The 24,792-nt window shown below is 41.1% G+C and overlaps 1 protein-coding gene across 2 annotated transcripts; it reads left to right on the top strand.

Annotated features, from left to right (window-relative positions):
• The first annotated feature begins 785 nt into the window (after positions 1-785).
• ppm1bb (protein phosphatase, Mg2+/Mn2+ dependent, 1Bb) lies at positions 786-23,433 on the top strand. Of its 2 annotated transcripts, none has more exons than XM_079237176.1 (6): positions 786-914; positions 10,830-11,672; positions 15,276-15,393; positions 15,967-16,078; positions 16,865-16,922; positions 21,882-23,433. In XM_079237176.1, exons 2-6 carry the CDS (start codon positions 10,842-10,844, stop codon positions 21,909-21,911), a joined length of 1,149 nt encoding a protein of 382 aa, XP_079093302.1. In that variant the 5' UTR covers positions 786-914; positions 10,830-10,841; the 3' UTR covers positions 21,912-23,433. The 2 variants fall into 2 exon arrangements, with proteins under 2 accessions (XP_079093302.1, XP_079093301.1); XM_079237175.1 differs by lacking the exon at positions 21,882-23,433 and adding an exon at positions 18,810-21,151.
• The last annotated feature ends 1,359 nt before the right edge of the window (positions 23,434-24,792 follow it).

Genomic DNA, 24,792 nt, shown 5'->3' with positions numbered 1-24,792 from the left:
TTAAAATTGCACAATTTCTAGTTAATTACAGTAAAATTGTACAATTCTTCCCTATGTTGGAGGCTCTAACTGAAACCCCTTCAATCACCCAAGGGTGCTGTACATGAATTAGGTTGCGCTTGTTATTTACTCCGGAGCACTCGTGTGTGTGATGACTTCTAAACACATAGAGGACGAGGATATTAAAGTATTTCAATCGTAGTTATGCCACCCGTTGATTAAATATATATTGCCAGACTCGGGCGCCAGGTTGCAGTCAATCGACTCCCGCCGAGGCGTAGAGCTTTTTATTTTTTATTTCACGACAGACACCGCCAGATTGGCTTCAGTTTACGCCAAAATCAGTTCCGAGTGTATTTTTTTCACAAATCCATTGCGTCATAGAACTTCGGTTACAGACCAATGAGAATGTAGTTTCGCACAGGGGCAGAGCTAATTGACAGAGGATGCAGCCAATTAGCTGACGTTTCGCCCTGACGTTGTAACCAATCACCGAGCATATGCCAAAAATAACACCTCCTCTTGTTCAGCACCCAAAGTCGAAGGATAGCTTTGGCCTTTCAATTGAAGAAAGTGCTAGATTTGTCAGCGTTGTATAATATATTCCAATTCTCCGTGTCCGCATTTGCTTCGGAACGATCGGAATAGTCTTCATCTTATGTGAGAGACAGAACTGGCGTCAAACATGCGTAAAAATCAACGCTGTCCAAGCAGGGAACCACCGAGAAAGGAATTATCGCCGCTCATCTGAGGCCAATCTCGATTTTTTTTTTTTTGTCAAATAAGGAAACATAACACAGCTAGCTAGCCAACGTTAGCTCCGTAGATAGCCAGGTTACCGACACGTCTTCACACAAAAAGCAGAATCCAGCAGATAATCAAGATTGGATCTACATTCGCAACAGCAGGAAAACGTAAGTAGCACGTTCGTGTATGCGCTAACGTCACGAGCTCGAGTTTGACAAGCACCAACGGCCGCTAGCTGACCGTTAAGTTACCGTTAGCGAGCCAGCTAACGTTAGCTCACGTCAACACACTAGGCCTCCCGTCGAGGGAGCAGTGTTTAGTGGGGAGAGGAGTTCAGCATGTGGTCAGTGGATCGGTATTTAACAGAGAAACGCACCCCCCCCCCCCCCCCCCCAAAAAAAAAACAGTCGGTACATTCAACGTAAATTTGGTCGTGTCAATAATAACCTCATTGTTTAACAGACCATCGTCAAAAAAATACCACCTGAAGTTTCCCATTAACTTGGCTCACATTACCGCCGACGTTAGCCGAGTTAATTCTGAATGAAGCACATTTAAAGTCACACTATGTGTTAACGGCCAAAACGACACGTTGGCCTCCAGGGCTTAGTCTGGTCCCTTGTGAGCTAATCTAGCTACACGAGCTATAACTAGCTAATGACAGCTTAGCGGACTTTGTCATATGGGTGTCAATGGTTAGCTTGGGGGTATGACGATATCACATTGTATTCAAACAATCACACCGACCCTATTCATTTGATTAAGTTAAGTCAGTGTGAGCGATATCAATGCGCAGAGTGAACCGCTAATATGTGTCAAACACAAATATATGCTATGCCAGTTGGGAAGCTAACGTTGCTCTACGTGTGCTGCTGGGTGTGCAGTGACCTTAGAGGATAATAATACACGCAAGCCCCAGTTTTTTTAAGTCTAGTATCTTCGTTGAAGCACGTGAAATCAGCCCGTACAAATGAAATGTAATCTAAGCAGATAACACTGAATGTTAGTCACAATCTGGTAAAGTGTTTATAACCAGTCATGTTTTACTGCGGCAACAGCATTGCTTCAACGTCTGTTCTCTACTGATATCCTACTTGTCAAAAAATATATGAATACGTATATTAACGTGTATACCATGGTTAAGTTATATTACAATAAATTGCATAATTGCTTTATTGATACGACTCAGTAGGTATGGTTCAGCTGAAAAACTGGCGAAACCCAAATGAAATGAACAATTTTAACAAGAGATGGAAACTCAAACTAAACATTTATGAATAAATTAGCAGCTACAACGTTTTGACTTTAAACTGTATTCACTGTTTTTGCCGGTAAACCGGTCAAGTACAGAGGCAGTTGTACAGTTCCAAGTTTGTGATTAATGCCTCAGTTGACATATAAACATATTATAGCAGGTGACTTTTCTGCATCACCGCTTTCATGTTTAGATTATGTTGCACTTATTCCAAGCTTTAATAGGGAGGGGCAGGTCCACAGGCACAGGGCAGCAGGGTTTGCCCTGACCATAAACATGGGCTTGGTTGGTAACTCCTAACTTTACTATAGATAAACAGCAGCACAGGCCTATATGAGCACATGTAATCAACGATAACTCAAAGACTGTTTTATTATTTAACATCATTATATATTATTACAGTTGGCCATTGGATTTCGGTTTTCATTGTTGTTGTTTTTCTTTTTTTGAGAGCAATCAGTGGCAAAATGCTGCTGACTGCTACTAATTTCTTGAACCTAGAATGCTCTTCTCTTCATATATATTTCACATAAATGTTTGTTACGTGTGTAAGTAAGTCACCATTTGTATCAGATCAGTAAACCTATCAATCATCTCCAGTATATATTTTTATTTTTCCAGTATTGCAATAGGAAGTGTTCATACAACCAGAGCCTATTCCCAGTTTGACTCGGTTCAAACAAGGGTTTTCTCTACGCTTTCAAAAGGACAAGTTCTACTCTGACTTTCCTTATTAATAAGCAGAACCCCCATGGCTATTACCATTATAATTTGAGAATGTTATATGATCAAGACATTCTAAACCTCCCGACTATGTTGATAAATTCGCATTTCATCATCAATTTTGTATCGTGCAGAATTGAAATGTAACCTAGCAGCCACCCTGCTCACCTTCACCAGTATATCAGATTGCGATATGGTGCACAGGTGACCGGTATGACATCACTTGGTGTTGGGCTTGTGCCCTGCAAGCCAGATACGAGAGGAGTTCAATAGCTGATAATCTTATCTGAGTCAGCAGTCACTGTGTAAAGACTGCGGAGCTATCAGTATGGAGACAGAAAACAAGCTTGTTTTAGAGTTTGACAGATCTTAAAGGTCTTGGCTGTGCACTGATGAAACTTTAGGTGTCACAACAGGCTTTAAAAAATAAATAAAATGCAAATCACTATAGGAGCCCACATTGGTTCTCCATAATAGGGAGGAATTTGCACTGGTTTGAAAATTCTCTCTGTGACGACGAGCCTGTTTCACAGTTTTCAGTGGGGTAAATCAGTTGGACTGCAACTTTCTCATTACCTTCTTTCTCATTATAGAAGTACATATACCATTAAGCCATGCAGATATGTGTTTTTTTCATATTGATTTTATTAATGAAATATTTATAAACATTTGCATTGTAACAAGTGTATCTTTGCCATTACTGTTGGTGCTCTGATATTAAGTGCTGTAGCTTCATACTGTGGTTATTTGCACATTTTAAAAACATGTTATTCGAAGAAATAGAGATGCTCATGTGTGGTAGAGCTGCGTCAATGAGAAAAATTGTTGGCAACTATTTTGATAATTGTTTCATTGATGTAACTATTTTTTTCAAGCAACAATTCACAGGTTCCAGTTCCCCAAATGTGAATATTGTATGCTTTTTCCTATTATTCTCTGATGGTAAACTAAATATCTTTGTGTGTGTTTTTGCTGTTGGTCCACCAGACATTTGTAGACATCACCATGGAGTCTGAGACTCTGTTATTTATACTTTGTGATGATTAACAATATGACTGGGTTTCTTGATGGTATTTTAGTACCTAGATAATCTTTGTTGTAGTTTGTAAGTCACTTTTGAAGGAAGGTGCGCTTTGTTTAAAGATGATTTTAGGAAACTGCTACCATGGCTGTTGTTGAATTGTATTTCCTCTTTTTAAATGGAGTGTCCAGATTCAGACAAAACCTTTTGTTACAAACAGAGTGCCTCTAATGCAGAAATTGAACCATGTTCCAACCAACTTGTCAAAGTTCCCAAATAGGAGGTTTTGCAGCTTTTCTATGTTTTATAGTATTTCAAATTGAATGTCTTTGTGTTTCGGTCAGACAAAACAATGCATTTGTAGATGTGAACTTAGACTCTCTGACTTTGTGATGGGCCTTTGACACTGTCATAGAGTCAATGAATAATCCATAAGACAAATAATAATTGAGAATGAAAATAATCATTGGCTGCCTTTCCTTTGGTATGTCAGACTTTGAGGGTCTCATTTAGTTGTAAGGATGCATTCACACCAAATTGGGCATCGAGTGGCCCATTGATTGGCGGTTACATGATTGGCCACCCTAGCGTGACATGACGTCAGGTTATTCGGTTTCAACTTTTCACTGCAGGACGTTGTGTTTTTTTTACCCACATTCAGATGAATGGAATGCGTTAAATTAATATTGTTTTACAATGGCGGTGAAATCTGAAAGCCGTTCGTCTATAGTCCTTGGAGTGTGTCTGTGACCGCTATGGGTCACAGAGCGGTCAGAAGGAGGGCATGCTGCGTGATTTCCTCCCGATGAATTCGAGCGCTTGCAACTTTAGAAAATCCCGCGTTCACCGAGTCTGAAGTACAGTCTCCAGTGTGGCTGCAAAGCGAGGTTTCAGCCTTCAGAACCAAATTAAAACGGCCATGTGAAGTCGTCTGTTGGAGTCAAATACAAAATAATGATCAAAAGCCATTCATCTGCTTCGTGTGTTGACAAAAGTAGCTACACGGATTGTCTCCTTTCATCTTTTCTCTCCATGCTCTTATAAATGCATAATCTATAAACACAAACACTTACATACAAAGTGTGTGCCGCTGTCTCAGTCCTCTGTCCAAACAAACAGCTAGCGGACTGCGAGAAGATATTTGCTGAATTTGAAAAAAAGTGAATTGGTTTAGAATCACAAACCCCCTCAAAAAATGACAGGTAATAATAGATTAAGATGGATTTTTTACAACCCTGTCAGGCTTTCTACTTATCCATCATTTTGCCAAACACAACCTCTGTGTCTGCTGTTTTTCGCTGCAACACCTTGACTTTTGAGTTTTGAAACCACCATTACACCTGTCAGGTGTCACGTTTCATCCACAAGCTTTATGTTTCATAGCTTTTTCTTTGTCATCTCACCCTCATGAAGTAAAAACCTTCTTGAATGTCACAGGAAAACAATGCGGGAGAGCAAGTGGTAAGGAGTGATTTCTATTGACTGGTTTGATCCAACAGTTTTATGTTTGACCTTGGAAGCACTCTGCAGCAGATTAGTGCATGAAGGGGAGATGAAGAAATGGAGGGTCAATAATGTATGCCGAAGTGCTGCATGTGGAATCTGTGCAACTGTCTTTGTTCTGTGTGTAATAAAAGAAACGTAAAAAGGGAGGCAAGGTCAGAGTATCTGTTCAGCAGTTAAGATAAAGACAGGGTTAAATATGCAACACTAATGGATTTCAGGTGTATGAATAGACACAATAGGAAGGTGTGGTTTTTAGAAGGCATTACTGTTACACAGGGGCCAAACTACACAATATGAGCTGTGTCCAAAGTCCGTATTTCAAGCATGAATACATCATAACAGTTCGACGAGGCTGTCCCATTCCGGAGGCTTCTCCAAATGCGGCTGTGAAATGTGACCCGGTGTATCCTACAATCCACTCTGGGTTGGCTAGTCTATTGATGCATTCACATGGTCAATCTTACCTCGTAAATATGGGGAAATATCAAGCGATCGTTTCATTTATCAGGTATCGTTCTTCACGTGTGTCATCACGTAGACTGATGTTGATAATCTCTTGATGTTGCAGAAAAAAAGTGTTATGGATACTTCAAATAACTTGGAAGGCCTCAATAGTTTGCCAGTTGTCTACAGCTTGTGTTGTGGTGAAATGTTACATCTTTCACTGTCAACTCAAGTATCATGGAACTTTTTTTGCAGGTATTTGCCAAATTGTTGGTAATTTTAGGGCAACATCTGGTTGATTCTTTTGAACAATTTTTAGCTTATACATTTGAGATTAACTACCCAAGTGAGGGGAGACGCAGGTTCAGCCAAGTCCTCGGGTCTTTGGGAATACAGCCTTTGTTCTGGGTCCGTTTCACCAGGACACATCTCCAGTGTGACCAGCACAATGTGGCATAGTTGTCACAATCATTGTATTCTTTTGCATGTCTTGAGAGTTCATAATTCAAATTATTCCCATGTAGGGATTTGGTGTAAAAGACCACTGAAACTACGAACTTAAAGTTAAAGTACTTAAAGTGCCAGCCTGGTATTCACACTGGTCGTCTGAGTAAATGTGGGGGTTATTCAGTCTTAAAGGACTATTTTGATATTGGTTGGGATCGAAGTTTAAAAATATGACTGCTTCTGTTTTTCACCGTTCGGATGTCAAAGAAGCTAATTAAATAGGAATTATAGCCTTGCTATGTTATGACGTAAATAATCAAATTCCTTGCCTTATAATGAGGGAATGATTTAAATGATTGCATTACAAAAATCTCCCCAAAATCAATACACTCTGTATTCAAGCAGCCGGAATCAGGGACAAGCGTGGATTATAAATCAATTACCCCAAAACATTGCCACCATTTAGGCTCTCCACATACAGGTGAAGTGAAGATAACGCTGTCTGTACCATGATGGATTGTTTCAGTGTTGTTATGCTTTTAGCTGAGCTAGAAGGGAATGTATGTTGCACTCTGTTAGCCCTGTGTGACCACATAGCTCAGCCTTAAGCGCACCACGGTTGCCCTTTTGGCAGCAAGCCTCTCGGCATGTGACTGAAACAATAATAATAGAGATTTTGTTAAGTAAAATTAATTTCATGGCGCTGAGGCTTGTGGCTTTTACTTTCCACTTTTCCTGCTCAGTCCAGAAAAAAATATAGCTGTCTGTAAAAACCTTGACTAAATGGTTGCAAAAAGAAGTCTGATTAGATAGAAGTCTATGAGAAAAGGATTCTATTTCTCACTTGATTTATTATCTCAGTAAACATTGTAAACACAAGTACATGGTCTCAATTGATAGTTTTAAGTCTTCATTACAGTGTGATGTCCGTTTAGTAAATGATGGTCTCATTTAGAGTAAAATAGACAATACAAAAGAAGGGTATGCTTTAGGGTGTGGCTAACATGTGAATGACGGGTCAATACCTCGGCATTGTCTGGTCTGGGAGTTGTCTTAATCTCACAACTTTAACCCTTTCCCGGTGTGTTTTTAGTTTATGATTGTTTTTTGCAACATTTTGGTCACCTAAAAATGCCTTATCCAGGGTTCAGTTTTACTTGGCTCCACCCTCGTGTCACCTGTTGGTTGTTGAAAACCAAGATGGCGAACTCGAGGCTTCAAAACTGGAGGCCTCAAAGCAATGAGTGACGTCACAGTCATTATGTCCACTTCTTGAATATAGTTTAAGGATTGTTAGACATTGTTTCCCACTATAGTAACCCCTATTAGGGCTCCTTTTTGGTTGGTTGTTTTTCCAGCCGTGGAAACAGTTATTCACAAAAGCAACACATAGCCAATTTAACAGAATTTTAGATGTGGCTGCCTAGAATTTCCAGAAAGAAATTCTTAAATTATCTTAATCTAAAATAACCTTTGAGCTAAAAAAACAACATTTGTTGTTGACTCTCAGACTATAATCAAAATCAAATAACCATCATCCCAAACTGTTGCGTTATCGCATTGTCTTGAGATTCAGGTCTCATTGTGTTGCGACATACAGAACTGATGTGTGTGTATACTTAGATAATGATGGAAGCTGTATGTGAACCTTGCTTCCAGGATAGCATTACTGTTTTGTGCGAGTGTGCCTGCTCTCAGAGCGGCTCTCTGCAGCATTATGTAATCCCCGACCTTCCACTTCCCTCTTCGTAGCCAGTGGTTTTTGGCAGACGTGCGTCTTAGCATGAGGGGGTGTTGGTTTCGACTTGTGGTTACAGCACGGGTGACAGCAGTTTTGAGAGGGTTAAGTGGTTGAGAGTTCCTGGTTTCTGTGTTTGTGTGTGTGTGTGTGTGTGTGTGTGTGTGTGTGTGTGTGTGTGTGTGTGTGTGTGTGTGTGTGTGTGTGTTCATGTGTGTTTGTGTGTGTGTTCGTGTGTGTGTTCTTCACTCCAGCAGTCTATCGTACCATTGTCCGCCAGGGAAATCTCATAGTATCAGCATGTGTTCTTGCAGTCTGCATGTCTCCTTTCAGGGTCTGGCTGCTGCGACTGCTTTAATGGATAGATGATGCAACTACTCTTTCCCATCTCTCTGTGTGTGTCTCTCTTTTAGAGCGAGTGCGTGAGAGAGCTACATAAAGAGGGGGTTGTCACTGAATGAAGCTTAGCCTGGATGTTTGCCCTGCAGGGTGGGTGGTTGCTAGGCAATGGCAGTGTGTTTGTTTTATTTTTAGAGAGAATCACTGCTGGTGAACATAACTGATTTCTCTTTCTCTCTCTCTCTCTGTCTCTCTGTCTCTCTGTCTCTCTGTCTCTCTCTCTCTCTCTCTCTCTCTCTCTCACACACACGCCCACACACAAAAGTGTGAACATACATGATGAACATGTAGGCTACTTGTGAGTGGCAATAAGTGGTGGCGGGAGCTCAATAGAGGGAATCCTGTTGATACTATCATGTAGCAGAAAAGCAACAGAAATGTGAACAGGCCATTGCCCCACCCTGTACATGAAACCTAAACCGGCCCGCCGTATTTATAGAGCGTCTTTTTCTCGCACATAGACTATGACACTGACTGCACACATGCGCAGAGCAGACACAAACACGCACACACATGCACGCTCCTCTGAAACCAGCTGTAGTCACTCCTTGCATGTACCAGTCTTTTTTGGGCACATGCCTGTCATTCCGAGTGTGCGCTCACGTGGGAGGTAATGCATAGTGAGAAATCAATATGTTGAAAAAAAGACTCGCTCAGGACACTATAGATTTTTAAAAATTGATTTCAAGATCTCATTGGTGCTACAATACATAATCAATATACTGTAAGTAGCTCCACACTGCTGAAGTTGCTGACATTTAGAGAGTAATTGATTGGTATGCTGGGAAAATATACTGCCGGTCAAAAATGCCAAAAGATATGGTGGAAGACGGTTGAACATGAAGTGGTAGTGTCTTCAGGTACAGTTGCTTGTAAATTACAAGCAAAAATGTCTGAAATAAATAACATTTAGAAAAATAACATTACAATTTTGTATATGAGAAGCAGGTAGAATATTCATAGTTCGTTTGGTCTATAAAATGTTTTTGTCAGTCCAAAATAAAAATATCTCCATATTTAAAAGGGCTGAAAAGCGCTTGTTTCTACCATTTTTACATAAAAAAAAGTCCTTTAATAATTAATTGATCAAAATATTTGTGGATTATTATCAACTAATTGATTAGTTGACTAATTATTGCAGCCCTAGATTAATTGTGATATACATTTTTCAAACATTTCCTCATTTGAGGTCTTGCAAAAGCCTTCGCCTCATTTGAAGTCTTACCCATGTCGATTTCAATACTCAAAAAGTTCAATATATTCTTCTGTACTTCAACTAATTTCAGTTGCCATTATTGACGATTTCCTTTCCGCAACCAAACCCGTCATACAGTCCAAATTCTGGAAAGCTTTCTCTCCCCTTCATGCCTCTGTGATTCATCACACATTTGAATTATTAGCCCTGTTAGCTTATAACCTGCAACAAAACAGTGCAGGGTCATCCAGTAAAAAGTTCAACCTGACTCAAATTCAGCTGGACCACAATCACAATCTTGGTATATTACTTTGTTACATGAAGATTGTATATTTCTACAGTTTAGCTTGCGAGTGTCTCAATGAATGAAAGATGAAACGGTTGCTCCCATAATAACTTTCTAGAGCAGTAAAATCCCTCCTCATGATATTCTAAATCGCTGTGAAGTGTTTTGGCGCCTGGACTCAGGGATGGACAGCTAATGGATCTGTTACTAAAAATGGACTTCCTGGATTTCATTTGATTGTCTTACAGTACCTGAACCAACACAGCCCCATGGGTTGTTTTAACACACATGTTCTCTCAGGATGGCCAACTTTAACCAATGTTTTAAGAAGGAGGCAAAGAACAAAAACTGACCGACAGATTTCATTCCCATTGAGCTCTTTGCAGGTGAGAGTTTCCCACCCAGATGATCAGTAATGTCACACTCTAATGGTATTAGTTACCTAGTTCAGAGTGAAGGAGGCTGTGTGTGCTCAAAGAAGCTTTACTGCAGTGTAATCCTCAGCTCCGGGGTTCCTCCTCGGCTATCTTTGTCTTGTTGTCACCATCTTCTGAGTAATTAAAAGCACTCTGTAATCACAGTACAAAGTAGCCTACTGGCCCAAAAACAGCACATTTAAAGATGGATTTATTGTAAAAAAAAATTATATATAATGTGATCTGACAATGGGAGTGAGTTTTGCTTGTTATAATGGGCATCATTGCTTAGCTTGTAATAAGTTGTGTTAAAAACAGTCAATCAGATTCTGGATTTTGTCGAGATTGTTCATTGTTTCAATTAATGTAACTCATGAATACATAAATCCGTCCCTCTTGGACTTCTTTTTTTTTGGACAAACTATGTAATGGTGTGTTATTGTTTCTAAAAGACATCAAATCTAATTTAGCATTTCTACTGCTGTTACTTATTGGCTGACATATACACCAATCTTGAAACGGTATAGTACAAGTAGTGCATTGGGATAAAAGTGGCAGACTTGAGGGGTATATTATCTTCTTTGTCCTTGCTGGTGATGGTGTAATCCTAATTCTATGTTTCTCTCTCCTCTTTCTCTTGGTTAATCTCCAGCTATAGGCAGCAATGGGTGCATTCCTGGACAAGCCGAAGACGGAGAAGCATAGTTCCCACGGTCAGGGCAATGGGCTGCTCTATGGCCTGAGCTCCATGCAGGGCTGGCGGGTGGAGATGGAGGACGCCCACACAGCTGTGGTGGGCCTCCCCCATGGACTCACCGACTGGTCCTTCTTTGCTGTCTACGATGGCCACGCAGGCTCCCGGGTAGCCAACTACTGCTCTGGCCACTTGCTGGAACACATCTTGTCAGGAGGGGCCGACTTCAGTTCAGGATCCGGCTCCATAGAAGGAGTGAAGGACGGCATCCGCTCGGGCTTTCTGAACATTGACGAGTACATGCGCAGCTTCTCTGACCTGCGGCAGGGCCTGGACCGCAGCGGATCGACAGCCGTGTGCGTGTTGCTCAGCCCGAGCCACCTCTACTTCATTAACTGCGGAGACTCGCGAGCCGTGCTGAGTCGAGACACCAAGGTGGGCTTCTCCACCCAGGACCACAAGCCCTGCAACCCCCGCGAAAAGGAGCGCATCCAGAACGCTGGAGGCTCGGTCATGATCCAGAGGGTAAACGGCTCCTTGGCTGTGTCCCGGGCTCTGGGGGACTACGACTACAAATGTGTGGATGGTAAGGGCCCCACGGAGCAGCTGGTGAGCCCTGAGCCCGAGGTGTGTGTGTTGGAGCGCGCGCCCGAAGGAGACGAGTTTGTAGTGCTGGCATGCGATGGAATCTGGGATGTCATGTCCAACGAGGAGCTGTGCGAGTTTGTCCGCTCACGACTCCTGGTGTGTGATGACCTGGAGAAGGTCTGTAACTCGGTGGTGGATACCTGTCTCCACAAGGTAAGCTTTCATGTCTCGCATGTGATGTATTTTGAAGTAAAAAGTGTCCACACACTCGCCTGCTTTTCAGCTGGTCTTACAGCTATAGAACAAAAACTACATTAAATTGTAGAAATATTCGAAAATTGATTTACTTTAATATTCAGGAAGATACTTTTTCAGTCGCCCATTTCACGATCATCCTGGTCGCTGACACAAATGAATAGCTAAAGCTGTTAAGTCTTTGTTTTCACTAGTGTATTATAAAGTCGTGGTAATGAGGTTTTAGTTTGCATCAATTCAGATTCAGAGATCTCAAATGCATTTCTCATTAGTCTTACTTTTAGTAGTCTTACGGATAATATAATATACAAATAACTACATTTACTGAAATAAATTATGAAAAATTACATTGCAAGTTAACAAAATGATCTGTTTCTTTAATAAAACTTAACATCATAAAGTGTGGGATCCTATAAAACTAGATGTATAGTTTTCTCCCCGTCCATTGGCCTTCTCAGCTATTTATCCAAGAAAAAGCAATAATCACTCTTTGTCCTCAGCTGAATGGATCCATCACTCAACATTTTTGACTTTTGCCTTCTATATATCACCTATTTTGTGTCTTGAGTACTGCAACAACCAACAAGTACACAGCCGCATAGTTATTTTAATTTTACTGGATGGGTTATCTCAAGTAACACTCACACGCTGTCATAAATCTCCTCTGCTGCCTTTTGTGATGCATGTGACACTGTACACATACAGAAAGTTACTCTGACCAAATGTACCGTAATTTCCGGACTATAGGCCGCACCTGTATATAGGCCGCACCTGCTCATTTTTAAAAGAAAAAAGAAATTGTACATAATTAAGCCGCACTTGTCTATAAGCCGCAGGTGTCCCCGTTGAAACATGAGATATGAACACAGCAAGATGTTACAGGAACGATTTTTTTTAAAACTTTTAATTAAATAAATACCGATAACATCCACAACTAGTACATACATACGGCAAATGTTTTTTTTCAGAACAGTACTAAAGTTGTCTTCTTCAGTATCGGAATTGAACAGCCTGAAGGTTTGTAATTACTTCGTCCCACATTTTCTCAGCGAAAATATAGGAACCTACCAGAAAAAGTAATTGATCACTATAGCCATCGTCCTCCTGTGCACTAAAACCATTGAAGTCCTCTTCTTCAGTGTTGGAATTGAACAGCCTCAGAATTGCTTCGTTGCACTCAGTCTCTCTTTCGTTTGCGCTCTCAATGTCACTTTCCTCCCGAGGCAAATCCGCTTGCGCTGTCCTCCTCATCACGCAGCAGTCCAGCCTTTCCCGTTGGTGATGGCTGATTCTTTGACACTGCTCCACGCTGTTAGGATCCACTGGCAGACTTGAGAAAAAGTTGCTCTTCGCATGCGGCCAGTTTTTGTAAAGGCTTTCTCGCCGCTCGTCGGAGGAAGTGACGTTGTGTTGTTGATGTTATGCTTGAGTGGGGCTGCTGGTTGAGCTTGTTAGCTGTTACGCCGGAGCTACTGTTAGCGAAGAGCCTGTTGCCAACTCTGTGAACACTCGTGCAATAAACCTGCAAGTTAACGCAACCAACGTCTGTCTGCGAGTCGTTCCTGCGGACGTTACACTACGCCGTGGTCTTCAACAAATCAGATCTTTAGTTTGACAAACTGGGCGGATTCTTTGACGTGAGGGCCTGCGAGGTGGCGTAGATGTATGATTGGTCAGCGGGCCAGCGTGACCATTAACATGCGCTGTGATTGGTCAAAGGGGCACAAAGCTACTAGAAACTTCTAGCTGCTACCTAGAACCTTGAAGCTATCTTGCTGGTGGATTTACTGATGACTTGCTGGTGGATTTTTACTAATGACGCCTTTCGCACAGAGGATTACGGGCATGTGGTAAGTTAAATGCTTGCTGTGTTACTTAAAAAAAAATTTAAAAAAATGTAGTGGGCAGCGCCGTGTTCAATACATGCACGGGTCAGACAGAAACTCCCGGGACACTTTTTTTTTCTTCTTCCCCAGTCTGCATCTGATGCGGACACATGTCATTGAAGGCCTTGTTCTAAAACCTAAAACACTAAAACACTGCACTATGGTAGTTGGCCTATGAAAATCCATCAATTAGCCGCATCGTTGTAAAAGCCGCAGTCTCAAAGCATGTGAAAAAAAGTAGCGCCTTATATGCCGGAAATTACGGTACTTCTACAAGCTAAAGACAATGTGACGATCCGTTGGTTTAAGGCCAGAGCTCTATAAATGTCTGTGTCCTATAATTTCTATTTTAAAATGCTGACCTGTTTCTATAATACACCTATTGTGAGTGAATGCATTCCATAAAAGTTTTAGAGGTTTATAATTCAAGATTTTAGAGCTTTTAGTCGATCAACAGAGAATTAGTCTAGTCAAAACTAGAGCTAGTGAAGATATTACTAATGTTTGAGCTAGAGCTAGTGAAGATATTACTAATGTAAAAAAAAAAAAAAGAAAACCTAAGGAATCCATCGGTACCAACCAATGCTATGCTAGCTTATCGGGAAGGTTGCTAAATCACGCTCTTTAGGCAACATTTTTGCCAGGGAAAACCTAGCATGGCCATATTCACTGGGGTCATACAACCTCTCCCCTCAAGATATCTGAAATATAAATGCAGTTCTTGCAGTAATCTCCAAATGTTAAATGTTTTTGTTACCAAATCACAGCTACAACTACAATAAAAAGTGGTGGAGTAGAAGAGGTTAAGCAGAATGCCAAATATTTGCTGATTATAGTCTTGCTGTAAAGATTTGCTGATTTTCTTTCTCTTTTATGATCGTAAAATTAAAGATTTTGGACGGTGCTCTGGGAAATTGTTCACTGTTTTCTGATGTTTATATATGATTCATCTATTAATACAGAACATATGCAGTAGTTGAAGACTTGAAGACACTTGTAAATGATTACAGAATTATCTTACAGTGACTTTGTGGAAAAGGACATTACATTTCATTTAGCTGACGCTTTTATCCAAAGCGAATTACAATAGGTCAAAGTGTTTGTCGGCAAGGTGTTAACGATTTATACATACTACATTTATTATAAAATGTTTCTGTATTGGAGAAAACCATAAGATATGTTTAACATGCAGAGTTGTTAAAACATTATAATAAACCCCTTCCTACTAATGAAACACATTAATATTGGCTAATTGCAGATTAATTGATCTCATCGTAAATAAATCCATCGATAAATGACAAGAAATTGAAGAACAGAAATGCCAAAGAAAGTTTTCGACTGTGTCCTGCCCATTTCTTGGTCACCATTGTTTAGGAAACCTTATCAAAAATGTTTTATTTATGTTATGGGTCGTGTAAATAAATGTATATCAGCTAAAGTATCATTCAGTGGTTATTAGTAGTCATAGTTATAACCTTATCTTACTGCCAGCTACTATTATTCATTTGTTGCTTTGCTACATGTTTTGCTTGCTATTTGCCTTATATTTATATTGACAGGGAAAGCCCTGAATTTATTGTAAACATGAATTGTGAACAATTTGATTGCAAAAATCCCTGTATAATTCTCAACTGCAAATTGATTTCCGACATAAATGTCTACCTTCGTCTTTCAGGGGAGCAGGGACAATATGAGTGTGGTGGTGGTGTGTTTACCCGGAGCGCCCAAGATCTCAGAGGAGGCTGTGAAGAAAGAAGAGGAATTGGATAAGTACCTGGAGACCCGTGTTGAGGGTCAGCACACACAACACACACACATGCACACACACACACACCTTCACACACACACACACACACACACACACACAAATAAAATAGTAAGTAAGCATTTATCATCATAATCATTGTAAAATTATAGATTCGAAGAATAAAAAATTCAAAATGCTATGGTCTTGATCATATTATTTTCAGTGCTTTTTGAGGAAAAAGAATATCCAACATTTGTTTACTGTTTATCTTTCACTGGCTGATACGCTACATTTGAAACTTGTGCTATATTGTTAGAAACATGTAATTATTCCGTGGAAGTTAAATAAGTGAAACAAGTGGCCACATACTGTGTTCAGTTTTAGTGTAAATATCCAGAGGGGAAAATACAATTCTTTAGGTAAACATTTGAAATCAATCTGTTGCGTGCACACACACACACGTAACAGATTTTTCCACTACTATGGTTGATTTCTCAACCTCTGTAGAGAAATGTGGTGGCCTAACAACTCAAACTTGTAGTATAAGATACTATATACTGGCCTCAGTGTGCAACACAACCTCTCACAAACTCCTGGTCCTCTTTGTGTTTGTGTGTAGAGCTTCTGGGGAACTGTGGGGACGCAGGAGTCCCTGACCTGGTGTCTGTCCTGAGGAGCATTGCCACAGAGAACATCCCCAACCTTCCACCTGGCGGAGGCCTGGCCAGCAAGTAAATACACAGCCTGGAACAACATTTATCTGCATTTATAGACAGAGAGTGTGCTGTTATATGTTATTAGACTTATATCCACATACATCATTTTTTTTATGGCTGATAAACTTTTGAAATTCATAATTTACCACCAGAAAGTAATAATTGTATGTGTTTTACTGCAAGTTTGATTCCTATCTTCATAACTGTTTTAGCATGGTTACAAAGTGCTTTAATAGTTATGTAAATAATCACTATAGATGACGATATCAAACTAAAAGGTTAACATTTGAAATAATGTCCGGGTCTTTTACGTTTGCTTGAAAAATTCCCCAAACGATAAATTGTTCATTGCTTGATGAGGTAGGAACTCAGTCTACTCCCTTGAAAGCCAGTTTATAAAAAGTTGTTTTTCAGAAGTTTTCAGAATTTTGCACAGGTTTCTAATGTCTTACAGATATGCAAGAAAATAATCAGCAGTTAACTTAATAATGAAAATAGCCAAACATTTATACACACAGGCAGTTGCCTGTACTCCAAAACAGTCGCGCATGAGCACTTAAAAACGTACAAACATGCAGATAACACTCCTCAAAACACTTAGGTGTACTCTTTCAAAAAGAGATAATGTAGCCTCTTTATTCATAAATAGCGGATACTCCAGTATCGACTCGGTTCTTTCTTAGTACCATTAAAATGTTAATCAATATACATTTGCTAAGAATGAACAGCGACTGTTTGTATTGCGTCGGGAGTTGTTCTCCTCTCTAAGCAGCGACCTGTGTGCCGTTTGTGTGTTTACAGACGGAGCGTGATCGAGGCGGTGTACAACAAGCTGAACCCCCACAGAGAAGAGGAAGGGGTGAGTTGATCACTCTCTAAAGCCCTCAGCTCTCCAAACTTTCATCCCCCCCAACATGTAGAAACACACCAGCCCCGACAAGGACACACTCTTATATATATATGTGTGTGTGTGTGTGTGTGTGTGTGTGTGTGTGTGTGTGTGCGAGAGAATGAATGCGAGCGTTAAGTGTGAAAGAGCGTGGAGGCTTAGACTTAACAGAATAACCTTGGCTAGCTCAGGGAAACTTATATGAATGCGTATTGAACAGCATTGAAGCGGTGCGGTCAGTTTCAATTTCGTATTTATCATTGAAATAGTACACGGTATAAAGTAAGACCTCCGTAAACCTCTTGAACTCCTCAGCTATGAATGCATGCAAAACCTACGGATGATTAAAATAACCTTTCTAAAGATTTCCCTGAGATTTCTAAAGGCATAAAAAGAAAACTGCTTGGAACGATAAATGTGAGTACTTTTCCCCCCCACAAAAGAAAGTACAAATCCAGACCCATGAATGTGTAAATATTGTACATTTTCATACACTGAACTACCGGCAGACATGAGATGCCTCTTGCTTCTCATGTATGTACACTGGAGGCCTTTTGTTTCCATGCCACACTTAAGTTACGTACTTGTTCGTACACGTCTTGAACACAGTCAAGGTGAGCGCAGAGAAACTCTTCAGCAGATGAATGTGAAAACTGTTTTCTAGTGTTAAACCACGCTCACACCTCACCCTGCGCAGTCAAATGCCCAAGGGAAGAAACAATAAGAAAAACACGTTTTTGAGTTCAGGGGGACTTTACAGATAAAGTGAATTGTCTTGTATACAGTGATGATACGGAGTGGCAAGCTGAAGGGTGAAGAGTAAGTAAAATATGTCCAAATAGTGACTTCTATTATCAAATTTGTGACTGGCCATCACTTCACAGAAACTCAAATGTTACACTATCCAGTCTCGTATTACTCAATAAAGTGAAAAATCAACCAATATAGTTCTACTTAATTTCAGTTTTTTTCCTAGGAAAATCATTTGCACATGACTCCACCACTAGCATCAAAAACACACCACGATTAATCAATGTTTTGGAGTAGAGCTTCAGTAAGAATATGATAGATGCTGGTGCTCTAAAATATGTAACTAAACTGAGTTACTCACAAGTTTTCCTTTTTACATTAAAACCAACAGGGTTATTGGTTTCCTGGCATGGCCATTTTGTTTTAATTATCTTTTCAGTGAAACTTGGTGTATTTAAAAAAAAAAACAAAAAAACTTCATACAACACAAGCATTTATATTATAAAGACTTGGAACTAAATCTGCTTCAGCTGTTCATTTTGGATGCTTAACATCACTTCCTGTTCACCCTCACATCATATTCCAGCTTGTAAATCAGGGCTAAAAAAAAAATCACATTATATATAATTCATACGCCGTCTAAGTAGGATACTTCACATCCGTCATCTTAAAGAAATAACTGCTAGGAACTAAAGAAATGTATTTCTTATTTTAACGAATAGATCTATGTCAGGTTTTAAACAGCCTGGAAGTGTGTGTGTGTGTGTGTGTGTGTGCGTGGGGGGGGTGGGTGTGTGTGTGTGGGCACGTCAGTGTGTTTGTCATATAAATGTCAGTGGCGTCTTGAATTGCAGGCTCCGCCCCCACTTCTCTCTTACACCATCCAGCGAATATCACAAAGGGTTGTTGGTCACAGGGTCAGAGGTAGCGTTTGCATGGGCTTGTCCGACTGGTGCAAGAATGTCCTTGACATCGTCACGCTAGTGTGAAGTAGATATTTGTGTGACAATGATGTGAGTATTGTGCCGCTGCTTGTTAGTGTGTGTGTGCGTGTGTGTTGACCATGGAGCGTGCCTGCAGAGTCTGACCCCTGGCGTGTCACCTCAGGCCTGTGCGGGGGGAGAGGAGGAGAGTGAGGAGGGAGGTGGCAGCACGGCGGCTCATCTGCTGGAGGCTCTGCGGCAGTTCCGCCTGCACCACCGGGGGCAGTACCACTCGGTGCTGGAGGAGTCCCTGGCCGCCTACACCCTGCGGGGGGAGAGCACTGTGGAGGGAGGAGCCGGGGAGGGCAGGAGGACCTCAGACGACGACGGTGACGGCGGCGGTGGCGGCCAGCGGCAGAACGCCTCCCCTCCCTCTCCCCCCTCGCCCCCGCCCTCACCTGCCACTGCAGAGCCGGAGGCTAGCCAAGATGCGCCCGCCCCTGAGTCCGATCCCTCCTCTGATTGAGCACCCCCGTCCGCATACCTTACCCAACCCTAGAGCTCTAGTCAGACCTGCTGTGACCTCTCCTCCTCTTTCCTTCATCACAGAACTTGAATGGACACATCGGCCACTTCCGGCTCAATCATGGTCTGCATCGACAGCTGCCAATTTCATTCATGAATATTTTAGTAATGCAATGGAAATAAAAAAAGGCCCTTCTGTCTCTTCAAGTTCTGTCTCCGAGCCACATATTTACCTTTAACCCAATAAGGACGCTTTCTTTCCCCTGTCTTCTGACCACCTCGGCTTAGATTTCCAAACTTGCCAGCCACCTTTACCACCTGACCACACAGACTGATGTTTACAATATAAAATAATCATTAGCAAATTATTATTACATGCAAAAGTGGCTGGTGAAGCGAAAATTAACCTTGCACTCAATGGCCTACATTTCCCAGTATTGGCTTCTGGCTGATTTCCCACTTGAACCCGAACCCCTCCCCCTCCCCCTCTCCAAGCCCCCCCTCAGCCTCACTCCCTCCCACACCCGCTTACAGTGGACAAACTGACAAAGAAAAGGAGACCCTCTGAACTGCAGCTGTGTTCAACTCACTGTACTGTCTCCAGGCCTACTCAATCTGCAAACTCAGAACACACTTTTTTGCGTGTGTGTGTGCGTGTGTGCGTGCGTGTATGTGTGTCTGCATGGGTTTAAGTGTCGGAGAAAGAGACCAATCGTTAACCACAGAGGGACACTTGTGTAGGGGAGTTAGTGGGTGTATACTTTGAGCGTCATTTCATTTGAATCATTCCCTCACCACATTTCCGCATCACCACATTTTAGTAAGCTGCCTCAGTCATCCACAAAGAGGTTCAAATGTGTTTTGGGTTGTTGTTATTCAGGTGGATATAAATGTGAACAAAAGGGCCATAAAAGTAATGTTCAAATTGAAATGAGACTAAAAGGTAAAAGGCTGTGGCGCTCATCTCACAGCAGAAAACTAAAATTATTGATCTACATTGTGTGACGTGGCTCAACTTTTGTGTCAACTTTATAAGTGGTAGCTGTTAACTGCTGTTAGCAAATCACAGCTACAGTTGGCATCACTCCGCCCCATAGAGATCCTTCCATAGAAAAGCCTGGGGAAGTGGCTGTGCTGGACACTTTAATGCAGGTTGGACACTTTAAACAGGCGTGTATATTAGCTAAAACAACCAGTTTGTCTTTATACATAAAGTCATAACGTTTTCTTTGAAATTTTCAAAGTCAAACTGTAGATATGATTACTTGTCTTTCTTTAGGCAACAATATGGCATTTCTTTTGGCACCACCCTCAGGCTAAACCCTTATTTTTTCAAACATGCAGCTGCCATTACGTCCCTGAAGTCAAACTGCTGACATGGCTGTAAATGTCACAGCATTGAATTCTACTGTAGGCATTCAACACCCAAAGTTTAGTTGTTTACACCCGGACAACAATGTGTTCTATGTGAGCTGGTTGTGTGTCTGTATTCAGTCCACAGTATAACTAGAGCAGTGGGAACTTTATGGAGACCTGGTTCACTAATTAAACCGTGGCAGGATGTGTTTTAGCTTGATAAAATCCCACATACAGTACGTTTCATTCCTCACAGGTTATGACGTTGCCTATTCAAAAAACACAATCTGAAACTCTTGCCTCATACGGAAGGTTTGATTTATAACGGACTGAACGATCGGTGTTCATTCTTCTTCTTTGAAAGCAGGTAGAGGGAATGCTATTGCAAGTCGGTATAAAGCCCAGTACCCAATGACCCTGGAAATGCATGCACTGCACTTATCTTTTCAAAATCTAAGGCACTTAACTTTCGTAAAGGAGGTTATGCTAAACACTGCGCGTATGTATGTGTGTATATGTGTGTGTGTGTGTGTGTGTTTGTTTGTGTATGCATGTATGAGTTGTATTTGTAAGAGGTTACGTGGGCCAAAATCAGTCCCACACAGTTAAAATGACAAATGAACAAAATAAAGATGATTTGAGGTATAATGCAATGATTTGTGTCAAGTGTATGAGTATCTCTCACTGCAGTCTGACTGTACAGCTGTGTTTCTTGTCTTCTGGTCCTGTTAAATGTGTCAAACATTGTAAATGTATAGAATAGGGTTGTGATAAGGGATGCAGAGATTCATTCACCAAAAATCATTAAAATCCCAGACAGACTCCCAGATAAAGGGGTGGCCTTTTGATACAGGAACATTCTCGAGAGTCTCTAGTTTATTTAATGTGTTGTATCAGTTTCTGAAGTTTTCAGCTCAAGCAGAAAATAAGTCCACCTTCCTTGTCCTTTCTGTCAGCTTTTAGCTCGAGCTGCGTCTCGTAATTTCACCTCCGCTGCTTAAAGACATTTTAATCTTTCGTCTTCTTTTTAAACAATGGCAGTAAAATAAATGCCTGCCGCTGCATTGCATGAGCTGGCGGCGACAAGCGGAGGGGAGAGACTAGACTATAGGGACTCCATTCTCTCCATTTCTCCCCTGTTTTTCAGTCTGACAGTTGGCCTCGTGATTCTCCGCAAGGTGAGTCTCCAGAGGTCTGGGTTCTGGTTGTGTTACTGTGTCGGCTGGGCAGGGGAATGTAACTGTCTTTCGCCATTATCCATTCAATTTGAGTAGATAAAAGGAGGCAGAGAGGTTCAAGTTTACAACTGTGTGTTGTGAAATATGCAGCAACAGAAAAAAAAACTTTCCGTCTCTTTCTTTTTTTACTCACCCAGAGCGCCGGTGAGCTGGAAGACCCCTGGTAGCCGTGGCAACGACCTCCGTCTCCTCCTGGTGATCGGTGCATCCGCCCAGAGGAGGAGTGTCTCTCCATTGCGCCATGTCTTTCTCCCCTAAAAGAGGACATGTGGTGTGTGTTTGAGTGCGTGAGTGTGTGTATGTTGGTTGTGTGTGTGTGTGTGTGTGTGTGTGTGTGTGTGTGTGTGTGTTTGCAGCAGTGGGACAAAGACGACGACAACGACAACAACTACACACACACGCATACTGCTTTAAACCTGGAGGAAAACAAAAATCACTTTTCAGAAATGTCAAGATTTTATGAACTGAAGCATTGTGATGGTAAAGATGATTTTTACCATTGAGGTGGTTTTTTTCTTTTACTTTTTTTTTCTTTTCTTGAATGTTGACATTGAACACCCGACTTCACAATGACATAAGGACCTATAGTGTGTGCGTACGTTTTTGTGTGCGAGAGAGAGAGTTTGTGTGTTTGTGTGTGTGTGCGAGTGTTTTGAGGAGGGCCAAGAGAAGACAGATGGTGGATAAAGACTTTGTATGTAATTCTTCTTCTCCTGGACTTTTTTTTCTGTGCTCCTGGGTCTGATATTTGCCTAACACCTTTGCTTCTCCCCTCTTAAAAGACACACACGCACAATATCTCTCTCTAACACACACCCCTCTCCCTCTCCACCCCCCACTTCCACCTGTGCACGTATGTGATGTGCCACCTTCGCAGGGCACTGCATGAGGACTTTGGTTCTACGTGTACAGCTACGTGGTTTTATAGTCGACCCGGATGGACAGCCATTGGTTGAGACTGACTGAACCTGATGGACTGCTGCACTCTGATTGGCTCCTGCTGTGTGAGAAGTGGAAACGATTTGAATTTTTTTTCTTTTTTGCTGTTGTTGATACTATTAGGATGGTGACGATGATAATCATGATGGGGAGGGATACGGGAGGTTATCTAGTTCACTGAAGAGCCGAGTGCAAGTGGGACTCATGGAGGCGGGGTGGTGGGAGGGGGCTGTTGCATCACTGGTTGGACTTCCTGTAGGAGGAAGGTTAGGGCAGGAGGGTGGGGGGTCAAACGGGCTTCCCCACCTCCCTCTCCACCATCATGGTTGAAAGTACACATGAGGGCGGACTGTCCCGACAGGAAATACTTTTTTTTTAATTTTAATTCTTTTTTTTATTTTTAAATGTTGTCCATGAGGTTACTAGCTGCTCGCTATGTAGAGTGAGTGAACTCCCTGTTTTAACCCAGTTCCTGGTTCTCAGACTGCATTGGTAATGTTTGTATTGCTGTTGTTTGATTGCACTCACATTTGATTACAGAAAGCGTCTATATATGAAATAAAATACCTGCCAAGGATCCAGTGGTGGCTGTGTATTTTCATCATGGACACATCATGTCATTTCTGGATGTTTGTGTGGCCTCTTTCTTTTCCTCTTTCAGAGGCATGTATCACGACGCAACACCAATCAGATTACTGGAAAGTTCCTGCAGCATCCCGACATGGACACAAGTGGACTTTTAGATTTACAATAAAGTGAGTAGAACTATTTCATAGGTCAGTAAAATCACTTTATTGTTCCATTTCCATGTCTGGGTTTAAAACAAAGTGATGTGAACACTAGCTCCCCACACTGAATAAAAGTGTAAATAAACTTATTTGGATTCTTCTTAAATCAATTAATCTCGGAATATTACGAGGCAACTATGTAATGATTGATAAAAGTACACCCACCGCTTATTTTATTTTAATTGCAAAGGATCCGCATTGCTATGTCCCCTCAAAATCGTGATAAATCCTGAGACATATTCAGGGGTTCTTGTCGTTATCATAACATCGTCCATTTCTCCCACTTCTCACGACGACGCTCCTCTTGTGCTCTTATCCTGTGAGTCAACCGTTCCATATTGTATATTTCATTAACAATTATTCTGCCTTGTACCATCATACCACCATAATAGCCACAATTTACAATATTTCATATACCCCACCACTTTCTTTTATTTGAAAGAAATCCACACTTAATTGGCACACAAGTCATTATAAATGCAGCTTTTATTATCAGGCATTAACTTGATTCTACTCTCTGCTTTGCCAGCAGAACATCTTGCTTTACTTTTAACATTGTATATTCAGATTGGTTCATCATGGGATTAAAATGGAACAAAACAAAACAATGAGGATGTCAAACATACTGTTAATTCTCCCAATTATTTCCAGTCTTTTGATATTTTTCTATTGTTCCCTCTGCTTATTCTAGTCAAGTTGTGTGATTACCTTGAACACTATTAACCTTTTTTGAATATCACATCCACAACGACTATAAAAAAAAGAATATATATATATATTGCACATTGAAAGTGGTCCTTTGGTCAGCAGCCTGCTAAAGTGTCTTAAGGCAAGATATAAGTCCTACCAGCTCCAGGATCTTGCCCTGTAGCTCACCTTGACCTTTGACCTCTATAGAGGCGGGAGTGTAGGCAAACCTTTTCTGTAGGTAGGCAGATAGTAAGGTTCGTAGGTGCTTTATTAATCCTAGGGAGAATTGTAGAAGCATACATGAATTGTACAGACCAGATACTTCACAATCAAGTTTAACCTGCCAGTATAGTGGAAATATGTCATATATTAGCCTGGTTGCAGACCTCTGAACTGGCGCCCACATCCCTAGATCAGTAAATCTAAATAAATATTTCAAGTCTATTGAAATAGTTATTCAGTCAGATTTTCTGGTTATAAATATGTGTAATGTGTGAACAAGAAACAACCTACAAGTGTCTGATAACAGATGAGGGATTATCAAAGTTATCACAATTCATCACTTCATTTCACGCAAAAAAAAAACAAATGTCGATCTCATGGTGGTGCTAAAGGAACAAACAAAGGCTCA

This window comes from Taurulus bubalis (genome assembly GCF_910589615.1).
Source record: "Taurulus bubalis genome assembly, chromosome: 2".
In the NCBI taxonomy this organism is placed as follows: domain Eukaryota; kingdom Metazoa; phylum Chordata; class Actinopteri; order Perciformes; family Cottidae; genus Taurulus; species Taurulus bubalis.
Note: the sequence above shows the minus strand (reverse complement) of the source record. Positions and strands in the feature narration are given on the sequence as shown.